Below are 15,816 nucleotides of genomic sequence, written 5' to 3'. Positions count from 1 at the left end.
ACACATTTTTAGTTTATTAAGCTATTGCTATATTGCTCTTTTATCTCTTTTTTCTTTTTTTGTTACTGCATAAGTAATGTTTTGTGGGAACAATCATCAATTTTTAGTAATTATTAGTGCAATATTATTAAACCGGAATAAAATAAACATCAATGATATGAAATTATGTTATAATGATATCATATATATATATACATATCAAAATGTCATATATCATTATTTATAAACTATATACACATACACACATATATATACATATATAAAATCAATTTTAATTTAGGATATTTCCTCTTCTGTTACATATGAATTTTAATCATACAAACTTTTTAAAACGTTCTCTCTCTCTCTCTCTCTCTCTCTCTCTCTCTCTCCACTTCTTATCACCTTCACCCTTGTGTTGTGTCCGATTCCCTTCTCCCCCCAACTCTCCCCTCGGCCGTCCATATCTCAGCTATTTCCCCTCAGTATCCTCTCGTCATTCCCCTTTTCCCATTGTGTCCTGCCAAATTCGCTCGGGTTACGCCAATTTCCATTTTCGGCTTTTGGACAGAAATTCTTGGTGAACCATTTTATTCCTTGTGCCTAAATTCTGTGTACATGTTTACTCTTGGTGTACGCATGCACATACAGACACAGACTCACATTACATATATATATATATATATATATATATATATATATATATATATATATATATATATATATATAGTATATATATATATATATATATATATATATGTATATATATATATATACCTACATATATGTATATATATATATATATATATATAGATATGTATATATATATATATATATATATATATATACACATATACATATACAGGTATATATATCTTCAGTTACAGTATTACTGATACCTCCGTCGGACACTACGTGATTAGCAGGGCGTAACTTCATTGAATCTGATGGACCCCATTTCGTATCATATTTGCAAAAGACTTTCTTTTACCTCAACTTTGTCCGATACTCGACTAATTAAACGGAGTCTGTACCAAGTCTTAGAAGGAGCCGTTCACTAAATAAAATTCAGAAACTGAAACGTCACATCGTGTTGACGTTGATTCACTCATTTTGATCAGAATGCGGCAAATCAATAATATTTGAAAAGAAACTGACACTAAAAGTTTATAAAAGCAATTCTTTGTTTCAGAACAATTTCCTTTGTTGTTCCGAATGATTTTGGAAAATGAACGAAGACATTATAATACCAGCAAAAGAGTTCTCAGTGATAATTACTGCATTTTCGAAAAAATCAGCCGACATTGCTGGAAAGCTTTTGTGCGAAACTAGACAACGGATATTGTCCGTAATGGCTCAGAGAAACAAAAACAAAAACTCATCACTGAATTATGTTTGCAGATTCTATTTAAAAGCAATAAGTTTAAATTAAATCTGTTCGTTATTTATGATATTATTTGTAATGATTCCCAAATACAGCTTATTGAAATTGGCAGTAAATATGTAATGTTTTGCTGCGCAGAGTGAGGTAAAATAGTATTTATTCTTTTACAGCTTATGAATGTAGTTGGAATTTAAATGAGTCTAAATTCCTGCATGCTATTTCCAACTTCAGTCAGAATACTAAATAAATACTTTGACATTGTGATTCTCTGTCATCGTTCATAGCCCTATTCTGAAAAGTAGTTGCTAATTTTCCCCGTCAGTGATATTTTCTTTGTTTATTCAGCTGTTCTTTTATCTAATGAATATACTACAAAGAAGGATAAGTTCACGGCTTGTCCGCGGTTGTTCAACAGAGCTGGCATATATTAGTGGTTCTTGTTCAAAATGTTGGTCTCATATTTAGAACATGAAATTAGAATTGTGCACTAAACTTGGGTGTTCAGATCTTTTTGGCATAATCGATGAGGAAATGTATAAATGAGTTACGCAGGCCAGCATGAATCCAGACATGCGTCTCAATAGCCCGCATGTAGGCCGGAGATAATTAGGAGATTGTGATGCCATTTTATATTTAACAAGATCCATCTCATTCCATGCTGGTAATGAATGAGTCTGGACTTGTTCAAATCTATTTTGACATTTACTTCGACTTACTTAATCATACGTTTCCTATTCACAAATTTCGTAACTTTTTGTTCTGCTGTAGAATAACAATAAAAATTTGTCGATGGTGTCGATGGCTTGTCATAAGCGTTAAAAGGCATTGTGTCTCCGTACTTATTAAATGATTGTTGCCTTGCCTGCCTAGTTTCTTTATTTGGTCTTCTCTGATGTAAAGCAGATACCTGAAAGCTTTAGCAAAGACCTGCAGTTGATCTGCAAGTGTTATAGTCGACTGAGTATGATGATGACTGGGGATGAAAATAAGACCAGTGATCAGCCTTAAAATATAAGGAGTACTTAACAATATTAGGCGTAACCTTCACTTACAATTGGTCTCATTTACAGCATTTTAAAAAGTTTTCATTCAGTGATGCCAAAAAGCAATGTAGAATGTAAAAAGCTTATATCCAGAGAGATGGTGGTATTAATGTTTCATATCTTTGATGTTTTTTGTACTGGCAAAATTACTCGATGCAACGAATTCCTTTGTTCGAAATCATGGAACTTTTGACGTAAACCGTTGTTGTAGAATTTCATTCTTTTTAATCATTACGTGAATTCCTTTCTGTGAAATATTTGCGAAGGTAATGACCCTTTTCGTTTCTTCCATATGAAACTGCATGCATAGATGATGATGATTATTATGATGATAATAATATAATCTCATAACTGTATGAGACAGACAAATCTTTAAGAATAATATTTCGGTCGCGTCAGTGTACTCATATGTTATAAAAAAGGTTTTTGAAAAATTTGAAACGTCTTTGAAATATATTGCAGCACAGTGTCCCCTGAGCTTTTTAAATAAAGGAATTGCAAGAGAAAAAAAAAAAGTGTTGCTGTACCAACAGTCAAGTAATCTGGAATCTGCAGTATCCGTGAGATATGGGAACAATCAAAGTATAGAACATACTCTTTATATATATATATATATATATATATATATATATATATATATATATATATATATATATATATATATTTTTTTTTTTTTTTATTAATAACAAAGGTCCATGGGACTGGGATCTTATTGCCCGCTTGTAGCCCAGGCCCGAAGAAAACAAGAAGCGGGGTGGGTACAAGGAATCGACAGACTTTCCTTCCCCTTAAAGGAAAGAAGGTTATAAGGTGTCTGATGTGATATGTCAGTAATGTATATACCGTGTTCTGTTTTTTGCCTCTACTGTTTCAGTCTTCATTACTCGGGGATACATATAAACTCTCAACAACAATAATTAAATGGCAAAGTCAGGTGCTTAAAGTTCCTGAGAAATTCATTAAAGTCTTTTCCATGCAATAAAAATAATCATATTAAAACTGGATATAGTGTTTATCATAGTTTTTGTAAATTGAGATAAGGATAGCATGGATAAAACGAACTAACATTAAACAAAGCAGGCTGGGGTCTATCAAATACTTCTGGATTTTAAATTCCCGTATTCCTAATCACTGCATAAACATAAAAAAACTGAATTATGACCAAACGACTGTTGTTAGATTGAGTTTTATCAATGTATGTATGAAACTATTGCAATATCATTACCTCGGAAACCCGACAGATTGAAATTCATCTTATATTTCTCAGCAAATTACATTAACTTGATACTTTTAAGAACTGCACAGGGGTATCATTACGACCGTTTTTTATTTATATGATTTCCAGTTTTCCAGACATGAAAATATCATTTCACAATACTCGGTTGCATAATGACGTCACAGTGATTAATACTGATCACAGTTACTCTCGGTTTCATTCTCAGTAATTGGTTTTACGCTTTTGGAGTCGTTCCCACATTGCTTTTAAATTCGTAAGCACGAGTCTTCCATAACGTTTTTGAAGTGTTTTATTTATTTATTTTTCCCATTTCACCTTCAGGGGTGGTTATACACGCAATCATGCTCGATTCATAAATAAACATGAGGCTGTTACAGCTTTGTTTTTTGAAGAAATGACTTTGAAGGAAATCTTGAAGTCGTGTTTTCTGCAGTTCCTGGCAAGCTTATGCCTGAATTACTTTTTCAGCAGAAGAATTACGCACCGTATGACACACTGAAGAACTTCAAGTGGAAGTTCTAGCAAAATTTATGTTAATTTTAACAGTAGTTAAACGTTCTTCTCCACAGGAACGAGCAGTGATACTGAATGCGAAATACATTTTGTTCAAATCTATTTTTGACATGACTCAAAAAGTTACGCCATCACGAAGGGAATTAAAGGTCAGTCTTGTCGCTCAGAAGTCTGTTGTTGCGAAATGATTTCTGAGTACGGTGCCATTTTTTTTGTTGCGATTTGCAATGCGATATCCGCCGTCGAAGACTAACCGTGGAAGAAATAAATCTCTTCTGTTATAGTTGATAAAATGCTTACACATGGCATCCATGTTATAAAATATGCAATTCTTATACGTGGCAACTATGTTAGAGGAAACATAATCCTTATATGTGACATCCATGTTATAGAATATACATTTCTCGCACATGGTATCCATGTTATAGAATATACAATTCATGTACGTAGCATCCCTGTTATAGAATATACAATTTTTATACGTGGCATCCATGTTATAGAATATACAATTCATATACGTGGCATCCCTGTTATAGAACATACAATCCTTATAATTGGCATCCATGTTATAGAATATACAATTCTCACAAATGGTATCCATATTATAGAATATACAATTCTTATACGTGACATCCATGTTATAGAATATACAATTGTACAAGTGATATCCATATTAAAAATATACAATTCTTATACGTGACATCCATTTTATAGAATATACAATCCTTACACTTGGCATCCATGTTTTAACTAATGAAATTCTTGTACATGTCAACCATGTTATAGCTTACATAATTCTTACAATATTCTTATGCATAGCATTCCTGTTATATAAAGGATAAAATTCTTATAAATGTCACCCATATTTTAGCTTATAAAAATTCTTATACTGCTTGGTAGTAAATGTATGCTTTGAATTAAGATATGTCATATACGAGCATAAGTGTGCGCGTTCCTTAAATAATTCCAAACACTCCAAAGACCGTTCCCCAAGTCAGTAAGAGCCATACTAATCCAATAGGATTCCAACCGAAACTTAAATACAGTTGACAAAATATAATATTATAGTCTTCGCCTATTTTGATATTAATTCGCGACTGCTTGCTGATTGGCTTTTATAATTCAATAAAAGGCTGTTATGCTCTTAGCTAGGAGAAGCACTAGTGGGGTTTCTGTACGATATACGGCTTGTCAGAAGAAAATGATTGGAACAATTCAATATTGATTCCCTAATTTGTTTTGCCTTGCGCTGTATCGAACTTAATATATTATCATAATCTTTCCTGTAACAAATTATCTTTCTCATACTGAATTTTGACTGATAATAAATGATTAAGTTTATATATACATGTAAATACATATATATATATATATATATATATGTATATATATATATATATATATATATATATATACAGTATGTATATATATAAAATATATATATATATATATATATATATATATATATATATATATATATATATATATATATATATATTTATATATACATATACACACACACACACACCACTATACGCCACTTCTTTAAGGTGTTTCCGGTGGGTGTTTCGCTTCCAGTCCCCAGCAAGACGTACTTAGGATGAGGTTGCTGGCCACATGTGCCATTCAACTTACCACAGTCGACTGAGCACCTTTATTGGCTAAATGGGTTTTTCTTTTCAGGAAAAGGACCCAAAGACGTTTATACCCCGTGAGATCGATCTCGAGTCTTTCTACATGGTGACACACACGCGCCCCACTCACACACACGTGTATATACACACACACACACACACATACATACACACACACATACACACACACACACACACACACATATATATATATATATATATATATATATATATATATATATATATATATATATGTATATGTGTATATATATATACAGTATATATTATATATATTTGGAAACCCGTTGTTTGGTATTATTCATCTATCGTTTTAAAAGACTATCTTTAAATAGTAAATGAGTTCACTGAAAGTTTCCATCCATGTACAACATTTATTGGCTGTGTGTCTGTTTTTCTGCTTCTAAGAGAAATGGACAAAGATACTGATACATTTTTTCTTCCATTTCAGACGTGCTCGATTACTCACTGGGACCCTCGGGTAAGGGAGCGATACCCCCCTGGTGGCCAAGGGGGGAAGGGGAGGATGGTGAGGCTGACCTGATCATTTTGCAATTTTTTGTTGTTTTTCGTAAATCTGTATTTTCTTTTTTTTTTTTTGTCTTGGTTTCTCTTTGCGTTTTCATTCAGTCACATGTTTGATTTGTAGTACCTTAAGTCATCTCCCTCTCTTTTAGTTTGCTTTTCTCATGTCTCTTTATTCATTCATTGTATTTTCACAGTTATTGCCATGTTTCATTTATTTGATCCCTGGATGAATTTATATAATGTTATATGTATATTTATATGATGTGCAATGCTATGGCTTGTTCAGGCAGCGTGAATAGATATTCGTTAATGAATCTAGACGGAGAAAGGCATGAATGAAATATCATTATGGGCACAATGTAAATAAATATAATGATGTCCACGAAAATACGAATATTCTGGCGAAAACTGGACTGTTATGGTATTGATTAAACAAAAAATTTAGAAGAGAAGGAAATGCGAAAGATGAACGCTTAAATGAAGAACAATACTCTTTAAGTTGTTCAATACGTAAGATATGGAGGACGAAATTGAAGAAGCGAACATTAAAAGGGTAAACGAGGGAGATTGTTTACAGAGAAGAAAAATAATTTACAGTAACAACGGTAAGAAAATTGAGTAAATGAGAAGTCTTGGAAACTAAATATTCGAAATTAGGAGAAAAAGAATGCCCAATAATAGCTTACAACTCTTACTGAATTAGAGCAGCTAGAATGGAAAGAATGTTTGATTGGGTTTACCTTTGGAGGGGAAGGGATTATTAGTAAAGTAGTAAAGATTCTGTATAAAGTAATGAAGCACTAAAATTGTAACGTGGTAAGAAGATAATGAAAAGATAAATCGACATTTTATCACATATTTCAACGTTGTTTCTGGTTGATTCAGTGAGCTGGTAGGGAGGCCTATTGTTAGTAGATTTCACAAACTGTGTTGCTACAGTAAAGTCAAATAGTAATCATTTATATATATATATATATATATATATATATATATATATATATATATATACGAGAGAGAGTATACAATAAGATATAGGTCATTGTCATTCCTAGCAAATGCAAAGACAAGGGATGTACGGATACGAAGGATTAAAAAAATAAATTAAGGCCGGTTTTGTCAAAAAGTCACAGTAAGTGTCCGATAAAAAAAAACTGTAAGAGAGTGGCCACTTCTCCCTCATTGTAAGTCATGCGTACATTTAAAAGGAAGCCTCAAAAATTATTTAAAGATTTTTAAATGTCTTTAGATTTTGGGGGTAAGGTCTGTAGTGTGTGTGTGTGTGTGTGTGTGTGTGTGTGTGTGTTCAATAGTTTAACATTCATGATGGGCCTAGCTTAACTGATAAGAATATTAAGAAAGAAAAAGGTGAAAAACAATTACTTAGACTAATTCTCTAACGCGAACTGAAATAAGCTTATTCAATTTGTAAGATGCAATGTCAGTGGTCTTGGTACATAGTCGGGTTTTTCTTCAAATAATTCATAGGAAGTTCGACGGCATCGTAAAAAGCCAAGCCCCTAATCATTCATTTTTTTAAGAGAAAATCGTTATCTTTTCTGTAATGACCACCACTAATTTTGTAAAAAAAAAAAAAAATCATCAATTGTATCAGTTCATTTTCACCAAATCTCACATTACTTTTAAAATAATCAGAGAATCCCTGTAAACGTGTTTTTTTTTTTTTACTCAGATCAACAAACGGGGAGAGCCGTTAACTTGATTCATTATTTATTCTGTGGATAACGAGGCTGGAAAGACAGTTCGAACTCAGTTCGTGCCTGCAGTGAAGTGAAAGAATTTAGCGTAAATACGTTCATGGTCTTCTGTCCTTCTCTCACTTAGAGTCAACTTGAAAAGCAGATCCGTTCTTTAAGAATTATGGTAGACTCTTTAAACAGAGAGAGAGAGAGAGAGAGAGAGAGAGAGAGAGAGAGAGAGAGAGAGAGAGAGAGAGAGAGGAGGAAGAGGAGAAATACGTAGTGTACTCCAAAGACTGCGGATAGGGGAGATTCAAAGCAAAAAAAAAAAAAAAGAAAAGAAAAAAAAAGCGCAGAAAAGGAAGTTTTAGTCTCATGATGTTTGCCTCGTTCTTCCTCCGCCCATTACGCTTATAACTGTAGTACTCTACTCCCTCCTCCCACCTCCCTCATCCCTCCTCCGCCTACTTCTCATTCCTCCCACTATTACCACTTTACTAGAATCATTATAATGGAGGGACTGACACGGTGCGTCGTCAAAGGAAGTGTAAAGTGAGGTTTGTCTCTCTCTCTCTCTTCCTTTTTATTTTCTCTCTGCAACGTATGTATTTGCTTTTCTCAAGCTCTGTCCTCGCCAGTATCCGTCCAACATTTAAAATACAAAAATTCCTCGTTCCTCTTTTCCGTCACCCCATAATGCCACCGTCTTCCGCTTTTTCCTTTCCAGTCTCTCTCTCTCTCTCTCTCTCTCTAACCAAAATGACTTTAAAACGCCAGACACGACACCACTGTTCGTTACTAGGACAACACTTCCCCTTAACTCCATTTCCCCCTTTGTTATCCCTCGTTTTCAACACCCAGCTCCCTTTCCCCTCCGTGTACCCGATTCCATTTCCCTCCTCCCATTCCGTGATCACTTTTCTTGCATTTGTGTGACCCTACTTCAAGGTTGAGAGCGTTGTTACTCCCCGCCGCACCTTTTTGTCTATTTGGGCTGGAGTGTCCGGAGAAGGCCTCGGGGTTTACCAATAAGGATTTTTATTTGGACCCTTCATTTTGGGTGTGATTTCTTTTCCTTGAACTTTTTTTCTATTTTCTTTTTTCTAGGATTTAATTGCAGTTTCATTTCTTAAGTTTTTTTGGCACTAAGTATATATGTGTTTGTTCGCCATAAAGTTTTTTTAGCTTTAAATTTGATAAAGAGCAAATGATAATGAATGATGGTATTTTTCAGTCTTCTATCTCATAATTTTCTAAGTTAATGCACTGTATATATTTTTTCCCCTTTTTTTAGCTTTTAAAAAAGAAATGAAGTTTCTTCAAGTTAAGGCTACAACAAAAATCGGCAAATTCAGAACTGTTCTTGGATGTCATCGGTCTGAATAGGAAGGCAAGATCTCACTGCTGACATTTTTCGTATTCTAATATTCTTTATTATTAGTTATGTCGGTCTTCCTGTTATCTCCATTTGCCTGTCCAAGATGTGTGCAGTAATTTTTATAAACTACCATCTGTCTCTCAGATTATTTCTTACTTTTCACATATTCGATGTAAATAAAGGTAATGATAAAATACAGAATTAACATTAAGTTACATTCGCTTGAACGGCCCAATAAGATTACTGGATACGCAAAAGTCTAAAATTTCTTTCAATTGCTCATAATCTAGGTTACAAGATCAAAAACTTTCCTTGCAGGCAAACCTTTCTTTTTTTTTTATTTCTCTTGTGACTTCTCGAAACTAAAAGTTTCCTTTGATATACTAACTCTCGTGAGTTTTTCCATTTTATGCTATGCAGAATCCTAGACAAGTTTTTTTCTATAAGTTCAGATTGCTGATAGTGTCGAGACACCTAACTCTTAACCACCATACATCTGGCTATGAGACCTTATCTTGTCGTTGGTTTAATTTAATGGTTTGTAAAGGTGTACTTCAGGACCTAGTGATCTTTTTTTTATGACTTCCTGTTTCTTACGGATGACAGAAAGTGTATACATACTATATGTAATATATATTTTCTGTCATCCTTAAGAAACAGGAAGTTAGAAAAAGATCATTTATATGTATATGTATATATATAATTTTCTGTCATCCTTAGGTTAAAAAAAAGATCATTGGGTCCTGAAGTATATGTATATGTATATATATAATTTTCTGTCATCCTTAAGAAACAGGAAGTTAGAAAAAAAAGATCATTTGGTCCTGAAGTATATGTATATGTATATGTATATGTATATGTATGTATATATATAAATATATATATATATATATATATATATATATATATATATATATATATATATATATATACATACTGTATATGTATCGTCTACAACAGCGCGACGTAAAAACTGTGAAAATCCTTTCCTATCCTTTATCTTCCGTAAATCTCATTTCAAATCTACATCCTTCCTTCTCTTAGTAGGTCTGGGCCACTAACTCTTCTGGTGCCCACGGGAGAACAACTGACTTATCACGTAATATTCTCCCAGCTGTTGTGCGAAGGACGTTTTTAAGCCATATCTATCTCCCTTTCATCATTATCTCATCTGCGTATGGAACTTCCTTAAATTCCCTTTTGGTATCATGTCTAACTCTATCCTGCCATCTGACTCCTAATATTCATATAAAGCTTTTTTATCAAATCAAAATATCTTTTACATTTTCAATGTCATACCATGATTCAAGTTCGTACAGCAACATAGAACTCACTAGACTAACGTACAATCTTACAGTTACATGAATTTTCAGTATGTATGATTTCCAAATCTTATTCATCCTGCCCATTGTTTGATTTTCACTTTTTAGCCTTTCAATACCAACTCAACAGAAACTGTGTTGGGATATAGGTGTAGCTAAATAGTTGAAAGATTCAGCGTCGTTAATCCTTTCTACATCTAGAGTTATTTCATCAGTAATCATTGCATTTGTTTTTTTTAGACTTATCTTGTGTCCAGTCTCTCTTGATATGTGATGCCATCTAGTGCGAAAGCTTTGTGAAAATTGTGGTGTTTTGATGATTAAAACAGCATCATCTGCCCATTTCAAGTCTGTCAAGTATTACACCTTCTCCTCCAGCCCAGATCACTTTTTTTTATATAAAATCCATGAGAAAGGCAAGCAACAAGGGTGATATAACTTTCATTTGTAGCACATGTATTAAACTCATTTAAAAAGAACGAAAACGAAATATTTCCTCTCTCTCTCTCTCTCTCTGCTCTGGAGCGCCTTCGCCATTGACAGCTGCTCTTCTTGCTTACCAGTGGCGAAAGAGCGCAAGGAACTGGTTACGAGTACCACTCTCTTCATTTGAACCCAGAATGCATGTGATGTGAACGTTCCTCTGGAGGACGGGGTAAATAATGGGTGTTGTGAGTTCCAGGAAAGCATTCGTCAGTTATTCGTGAAGAGAGCTCTGTCTCTCTCGGTTCGTCCTTGACGTTCTTCTTCTACCAAGCCTGGAAGACTACAGGGTTCGTGTTCCATGGTGGGTGGAAGAGTACATTCTTTTTGTCCAATGGAAGACGTAAAAATACTACGTCTTTTCAGTGGAGTATGGGAGAGCACATCAGTTTTGTTCCATAGAAGAAGGAAGAATACGTCATTCTTGTTCCAAGGAGGAAGGAAGAGTACTCCGTCCTTGTACCATGGAGAATGGTAGAAAAGTACACCGTTCTTATTCCAAGGAGGATGGAGGAATACATTGTCCTTTTCCAGATGAGGTTGGAAAAGTACAAAGTTTTTGTCCCATGGAGGATGGAAGAATACATTGTCCTTTTTTCACTGAGTCTAGAAAAGTACAACGTTTTTTTTACAAGGAGGATGGAGGAATACATTGTCCTTTTTCAGCTGAGGTTGGAAAAGTACAAAGTTTTTGTCTCATGGAGGATGGAAGAATACATTATCCTTTTTTCACTGAGTCTAGAAAAGTACACCGTTCTTGGTCCATGGAGGATGGATGAATTACATTGTCCTTTATAAGCAGAGCCTGGAAATGTACATCGTACCGTTCTTTTTCCATGGAGGGTTGAGGAGTACATTATCCTTATTCCATCAGGCTGGAAAAGTACACCGTTCTTGTTTCATGGAGGATGCAGGAATACATTGTCCTTTTTCAGCAGAGTCTGGAAAAGTACACCGTTCTTGTTCCATGGAGGATAGAGGAATCCATGGCCCTTTTTTGTTGAGGCTGAAAAAGTACACTGTTCTTGTTCCATGGAGGATGGAGGAATACATTATCCTTTTTCAGCAGAGTCTGGAAAAGTACACTGTTCTTATTCCATGGAGGAAGTATGAATACATAGTCCTTTTTCAGTGGAGTTTGGAAAAGTACACTATTCTTGTTCCATGAAGGATGGAGGAATACATTGCCCTTTTTCTGCTGAGGCTGGAAAAGTATATCATTCTTGTTCTATGGAGGATGGAAGAATATATTGTCCTTTTTGCGCTGAGGCTGGAAAAGTACACAGTTCTTGTTCCATGGATGACAGAGGAATATGTTGACCTTTTTCCGCTGAGGCTGGAAAGTACACCATTCTTGTTCCATGGATGATGGAGGAATACATTGTCCTTTTCCTCCTGAGGCTGGAAAAGTACACCATTCTTGTTCCATGGATGATGGAGGAATACACTGTCCTTTTTTCCACTGAGGCTGGAAAGTACACCATTTTTGTTCCATGGATGATGGAGGAATACACTGTCCTTTTCCCGCTGAGGCTGGAAAAGCACACCATTCTTGTTCCATGGAGGAATAAATTGTCCTTTTTCCGCTGATGCTGGAAAAGTACACCGTTCTTGTTCCATGGAGAATGAAGGAATGCATTGTCCTTCTTCTGCTGAGGCTGGAAAATTACACAGTTTTTGTTCCATGAAGGATGGAGGAATACATTGTCCTTTTTCAGTGGAGTCTGTAAAACTACACAGTTCTTGTTCCATGGAGGATGGAGGGATACATTGTCCTTTTTCAGCGGAGTCTAGAAAAGTACACCGTTCTTGTACCATGGAGGATGGAGGGATGCACTGTCCTTTTGCTCAGGCTGGATAAGTACACCGCTCTTGTTCCATGAAGGATGGAGGAATACAATGTCCTTTTTCTGCTGAGGCCGGAAAAGTACACCTTTCTTGTTCCATGGAGGAGGGAGGAATACATGGTCCCTTTTCAGTGTAGACTGAAAAAGTACAACGTTCTTGTCCCAGGAAGGATGGAGGAATGCATTGTCCTTCTTCTGCTGAGGCTGGAAAAGTACACCTTTCTTGTTTCATGGAGGATGAAGGAATGAATTGTCTTTTTTCCACTGAAGCCTGAAAAGTACACAGCTTTAGTTCAATGGAGGAATACATTGTCCTTTTTCAGCTAAGGCTGGAAAAGTACACCCTTCTTGTTTGCTGGAGGATGGAGCAATACTTTGTCCTTTTTCTGCCTCAGGCAGGAAAATTAGTTATTTTTCAATGGAAGATGGAGGGATACATTGTCCTTTTTCAGCAGAGTCTGGAAAAGTACACCGTTCTTGTTTCACGGATGATGAAGGAATACATTGTCCTTTTTCTGCTGAGGCTGGAAAAGTAGGCCTTTCTTGTTCCATTGAGGAATACGTTGTCCTTTTTCCACTGAGGCTGGAAAAGTACACCATTATTATTCCATGGGAGGAATACTCGTACATTGTCCTTTTTTCGCTGAGGCTGGACAAGTACGTCATTCTTGTTCCATGGATGAATACATAGTCCTTTTTCCACTGAGGCTGAAAAAGTACACCGTTCTTGTTCCATGACACCGCTGCTGACCCAAGGAGGAATACATTGTGTTTTTCCACTGGGTTGGAAAAGTACACCATTCTTGTTCCATGGATGATGGAGGAATACATTGTCTTTTCTCCGCTGAGGCTGGAAAAGTACACCTTTATCATTCCATGAGGAATACAATGTCCTTTTTCCTCTGAGGATTGAAAAGTACACAGTTCTTGTTCAATTGATGATGGTGTACAATACAGTGTCCTTTTTCCGCTGAGGCTGGAAAAGTACACTGTTCTTGTGCCACGGAGGAATACATTGTCCTTATTCCACCGAGGCTGGAAAAGTACACCGTTCTTTTTCCATGGAGGAATACACCGTCCTTTTTCAGCTGAGGCGGGAAAAGTACACCATTCTTGTTTCATGGAGGAATGCATTGCCCTTTTTATGCTGAGCCTGGAAAAGTACACAGTTCTTGTTCCATGGAGGAAAACATTGTCCTTTTTCCACTGAGGCTGAAAAAGTACACCATTCTTGTTCCATAGATGATGGAGGAATACATTGTCTTTTTTTTTTTTGCTGAGGCTGGAAAAGTACACCGTTCTTGTTCAATGGATGATGGATGAATACATTGTCGTTTTCCTGCTGAGGCTGGAAAAGTACACCGTTCTTGTGCCATGGAGGAATGCATGGTCCTCTTTCCTCTGAGGCTGGAAAAGTACACTGTTCTTGTTCCATGGAGGAATACATTGTCCTTTTTCCTCTGAGGCTGGAAAAGTACACCGTTCTTGTTCCATGGAAAAATACACTGTCCTTTTTACTCTGAGGCTGGAAAAGTACACCGTTTTTGTTCCATGGAGGAATACAGTGTCCTTTTTCCTCTGAGGCTGGAAAAGTACACCGTTCTTGTTCCATGGAGGAATACATTGTTCTTTTTCCTCTGAGGCTGGAAAAGTACACCGTTCTTGTTCCATGGAGGAATACATTGTTCTTTTTCCTCTGAGGCTGGAAAAGTACACCGTTCTTGTTCCATGGAGGAATACATTGTCCTTTTTCCTCTGAGGCTGGAAAAGTACACCGTTCTTGTTCCATGGAGGAATACATTGTCCTTTTTCCTCTGAGGCTGGAAAAGTACACCGTTCTTGTTCCATGGAGGAATACATTGTCCTTTTTCCTCTGAGGCTGGAAAAGTACACCGTTCTTGTTCCATGGAGGAATACATTGTCCTTTTTCCTCTGAGGCTGGAAAAGTACACCGTGCTTGCTCCATGGAGGAATACAGTGTCCTTTTTCCTCTGAGGCTGGAAAAGTACACTGTTCTTGTTCCATGAAGGAATACAGTCCTTTTTCCTCTGAAGCTGGAAAAGTAGACTGTTCTTGTTCCACTGAGGAATACAGTGTCCTTTTTTCTTTGAGGCTGAAAAGAACACCGTTCTTGTCCCATGAAGGAATACATTGTTCTTTTTCCGCTAAGGCTGGAAAAGTACACTCTTCTTGTTCCATGGAGTAATACATTATCCTTTTTCCGCTGAGGCTGGAAAAGTACACCGTTCTTGTTCCATGGAGGAATACAGTGTCCTTTTTCCGCTGAGGCTGGAAAAGTACACCGTTCTTGTTCCATGGACGACGTAAAATTGTAATGTTTGTTTTCCATGTAGGTTGGGAGACCCGTCGAGCCTTATTCCATGCAAGATGTAAAATGACAACTAGCAAGTGTAAACACGACATAATTATCTTTCTAATTCTGAAGAAAAACTGGATTGAACGACTAAAATATTAAAGAAATTTAACTGAAACAGAGAAAAATATCGAATTAAAAAAATGTCGAAAAAAAAAACCATCAAAGGATGCCACTTTTCTTCCCGAGTTCTGTTTTTTTCTTTGCCTTCGTCCTTTTACTTTAGTTTGGATTAGGAAGTAGTCTTTTTGTACAAGTTGTTTGTATTGTCATACATCATTGCGCATCTAATCTTTCTCTGACCTATTACAAAAATTAGAAAGTTGACTGGGGATATTACAACATATGCATAGAATTTTACATATATATATATATATAT

At 35.7% G+C, this 15,816-nt stretch overlaps 1 protein-coding gene across 2 annotated transcripts in view; it reads left to right on the top strand.

Moving 5' to 3' along the window:
• Positions 1-15,816, top strand: part of LOC136833712 (paired box protein Pax-6-like) — a 199,394-nt gene that overhangs the window by 53,300 nt on the left and 130,278 nt on the right. Inside the window, exon 3 of one of the 2 annotated variants that reach the window (XM_067095917.1) lies at positions 6,260-6,337. In XM_067095917.1, coding sequence (XP_066952018.1) covers positions 6,260-6,337 — 78 coding nt within the window. The remainder of the gene's footprint in view (positions 1-6,259; positions 6,338-15,816) is intronic. The other variant, XM_067095918.1, reaches the window with a different exon arrangement.

The sequence above is a fragment of the Macrobrachium rosenbergii genome, chromosome 52 (genome assembly GCF_040412425.1).
Source record: "Macrobrachium rosenbergii isolate ZJJX-2024 chromosome 52, ASM4041242v1, whole genome shotgun sequence".
Classification (NCBI taxonomy): Eukaryota; Metazoa; Arthropoda; class Malacostraca; order Decapoda; family Palaemonidae; genus Macrobrachium; species Macrobrachium rosenbergii.
This window is presented reverse-complemented; position numbering and strand designations above follow the sequence as displayed.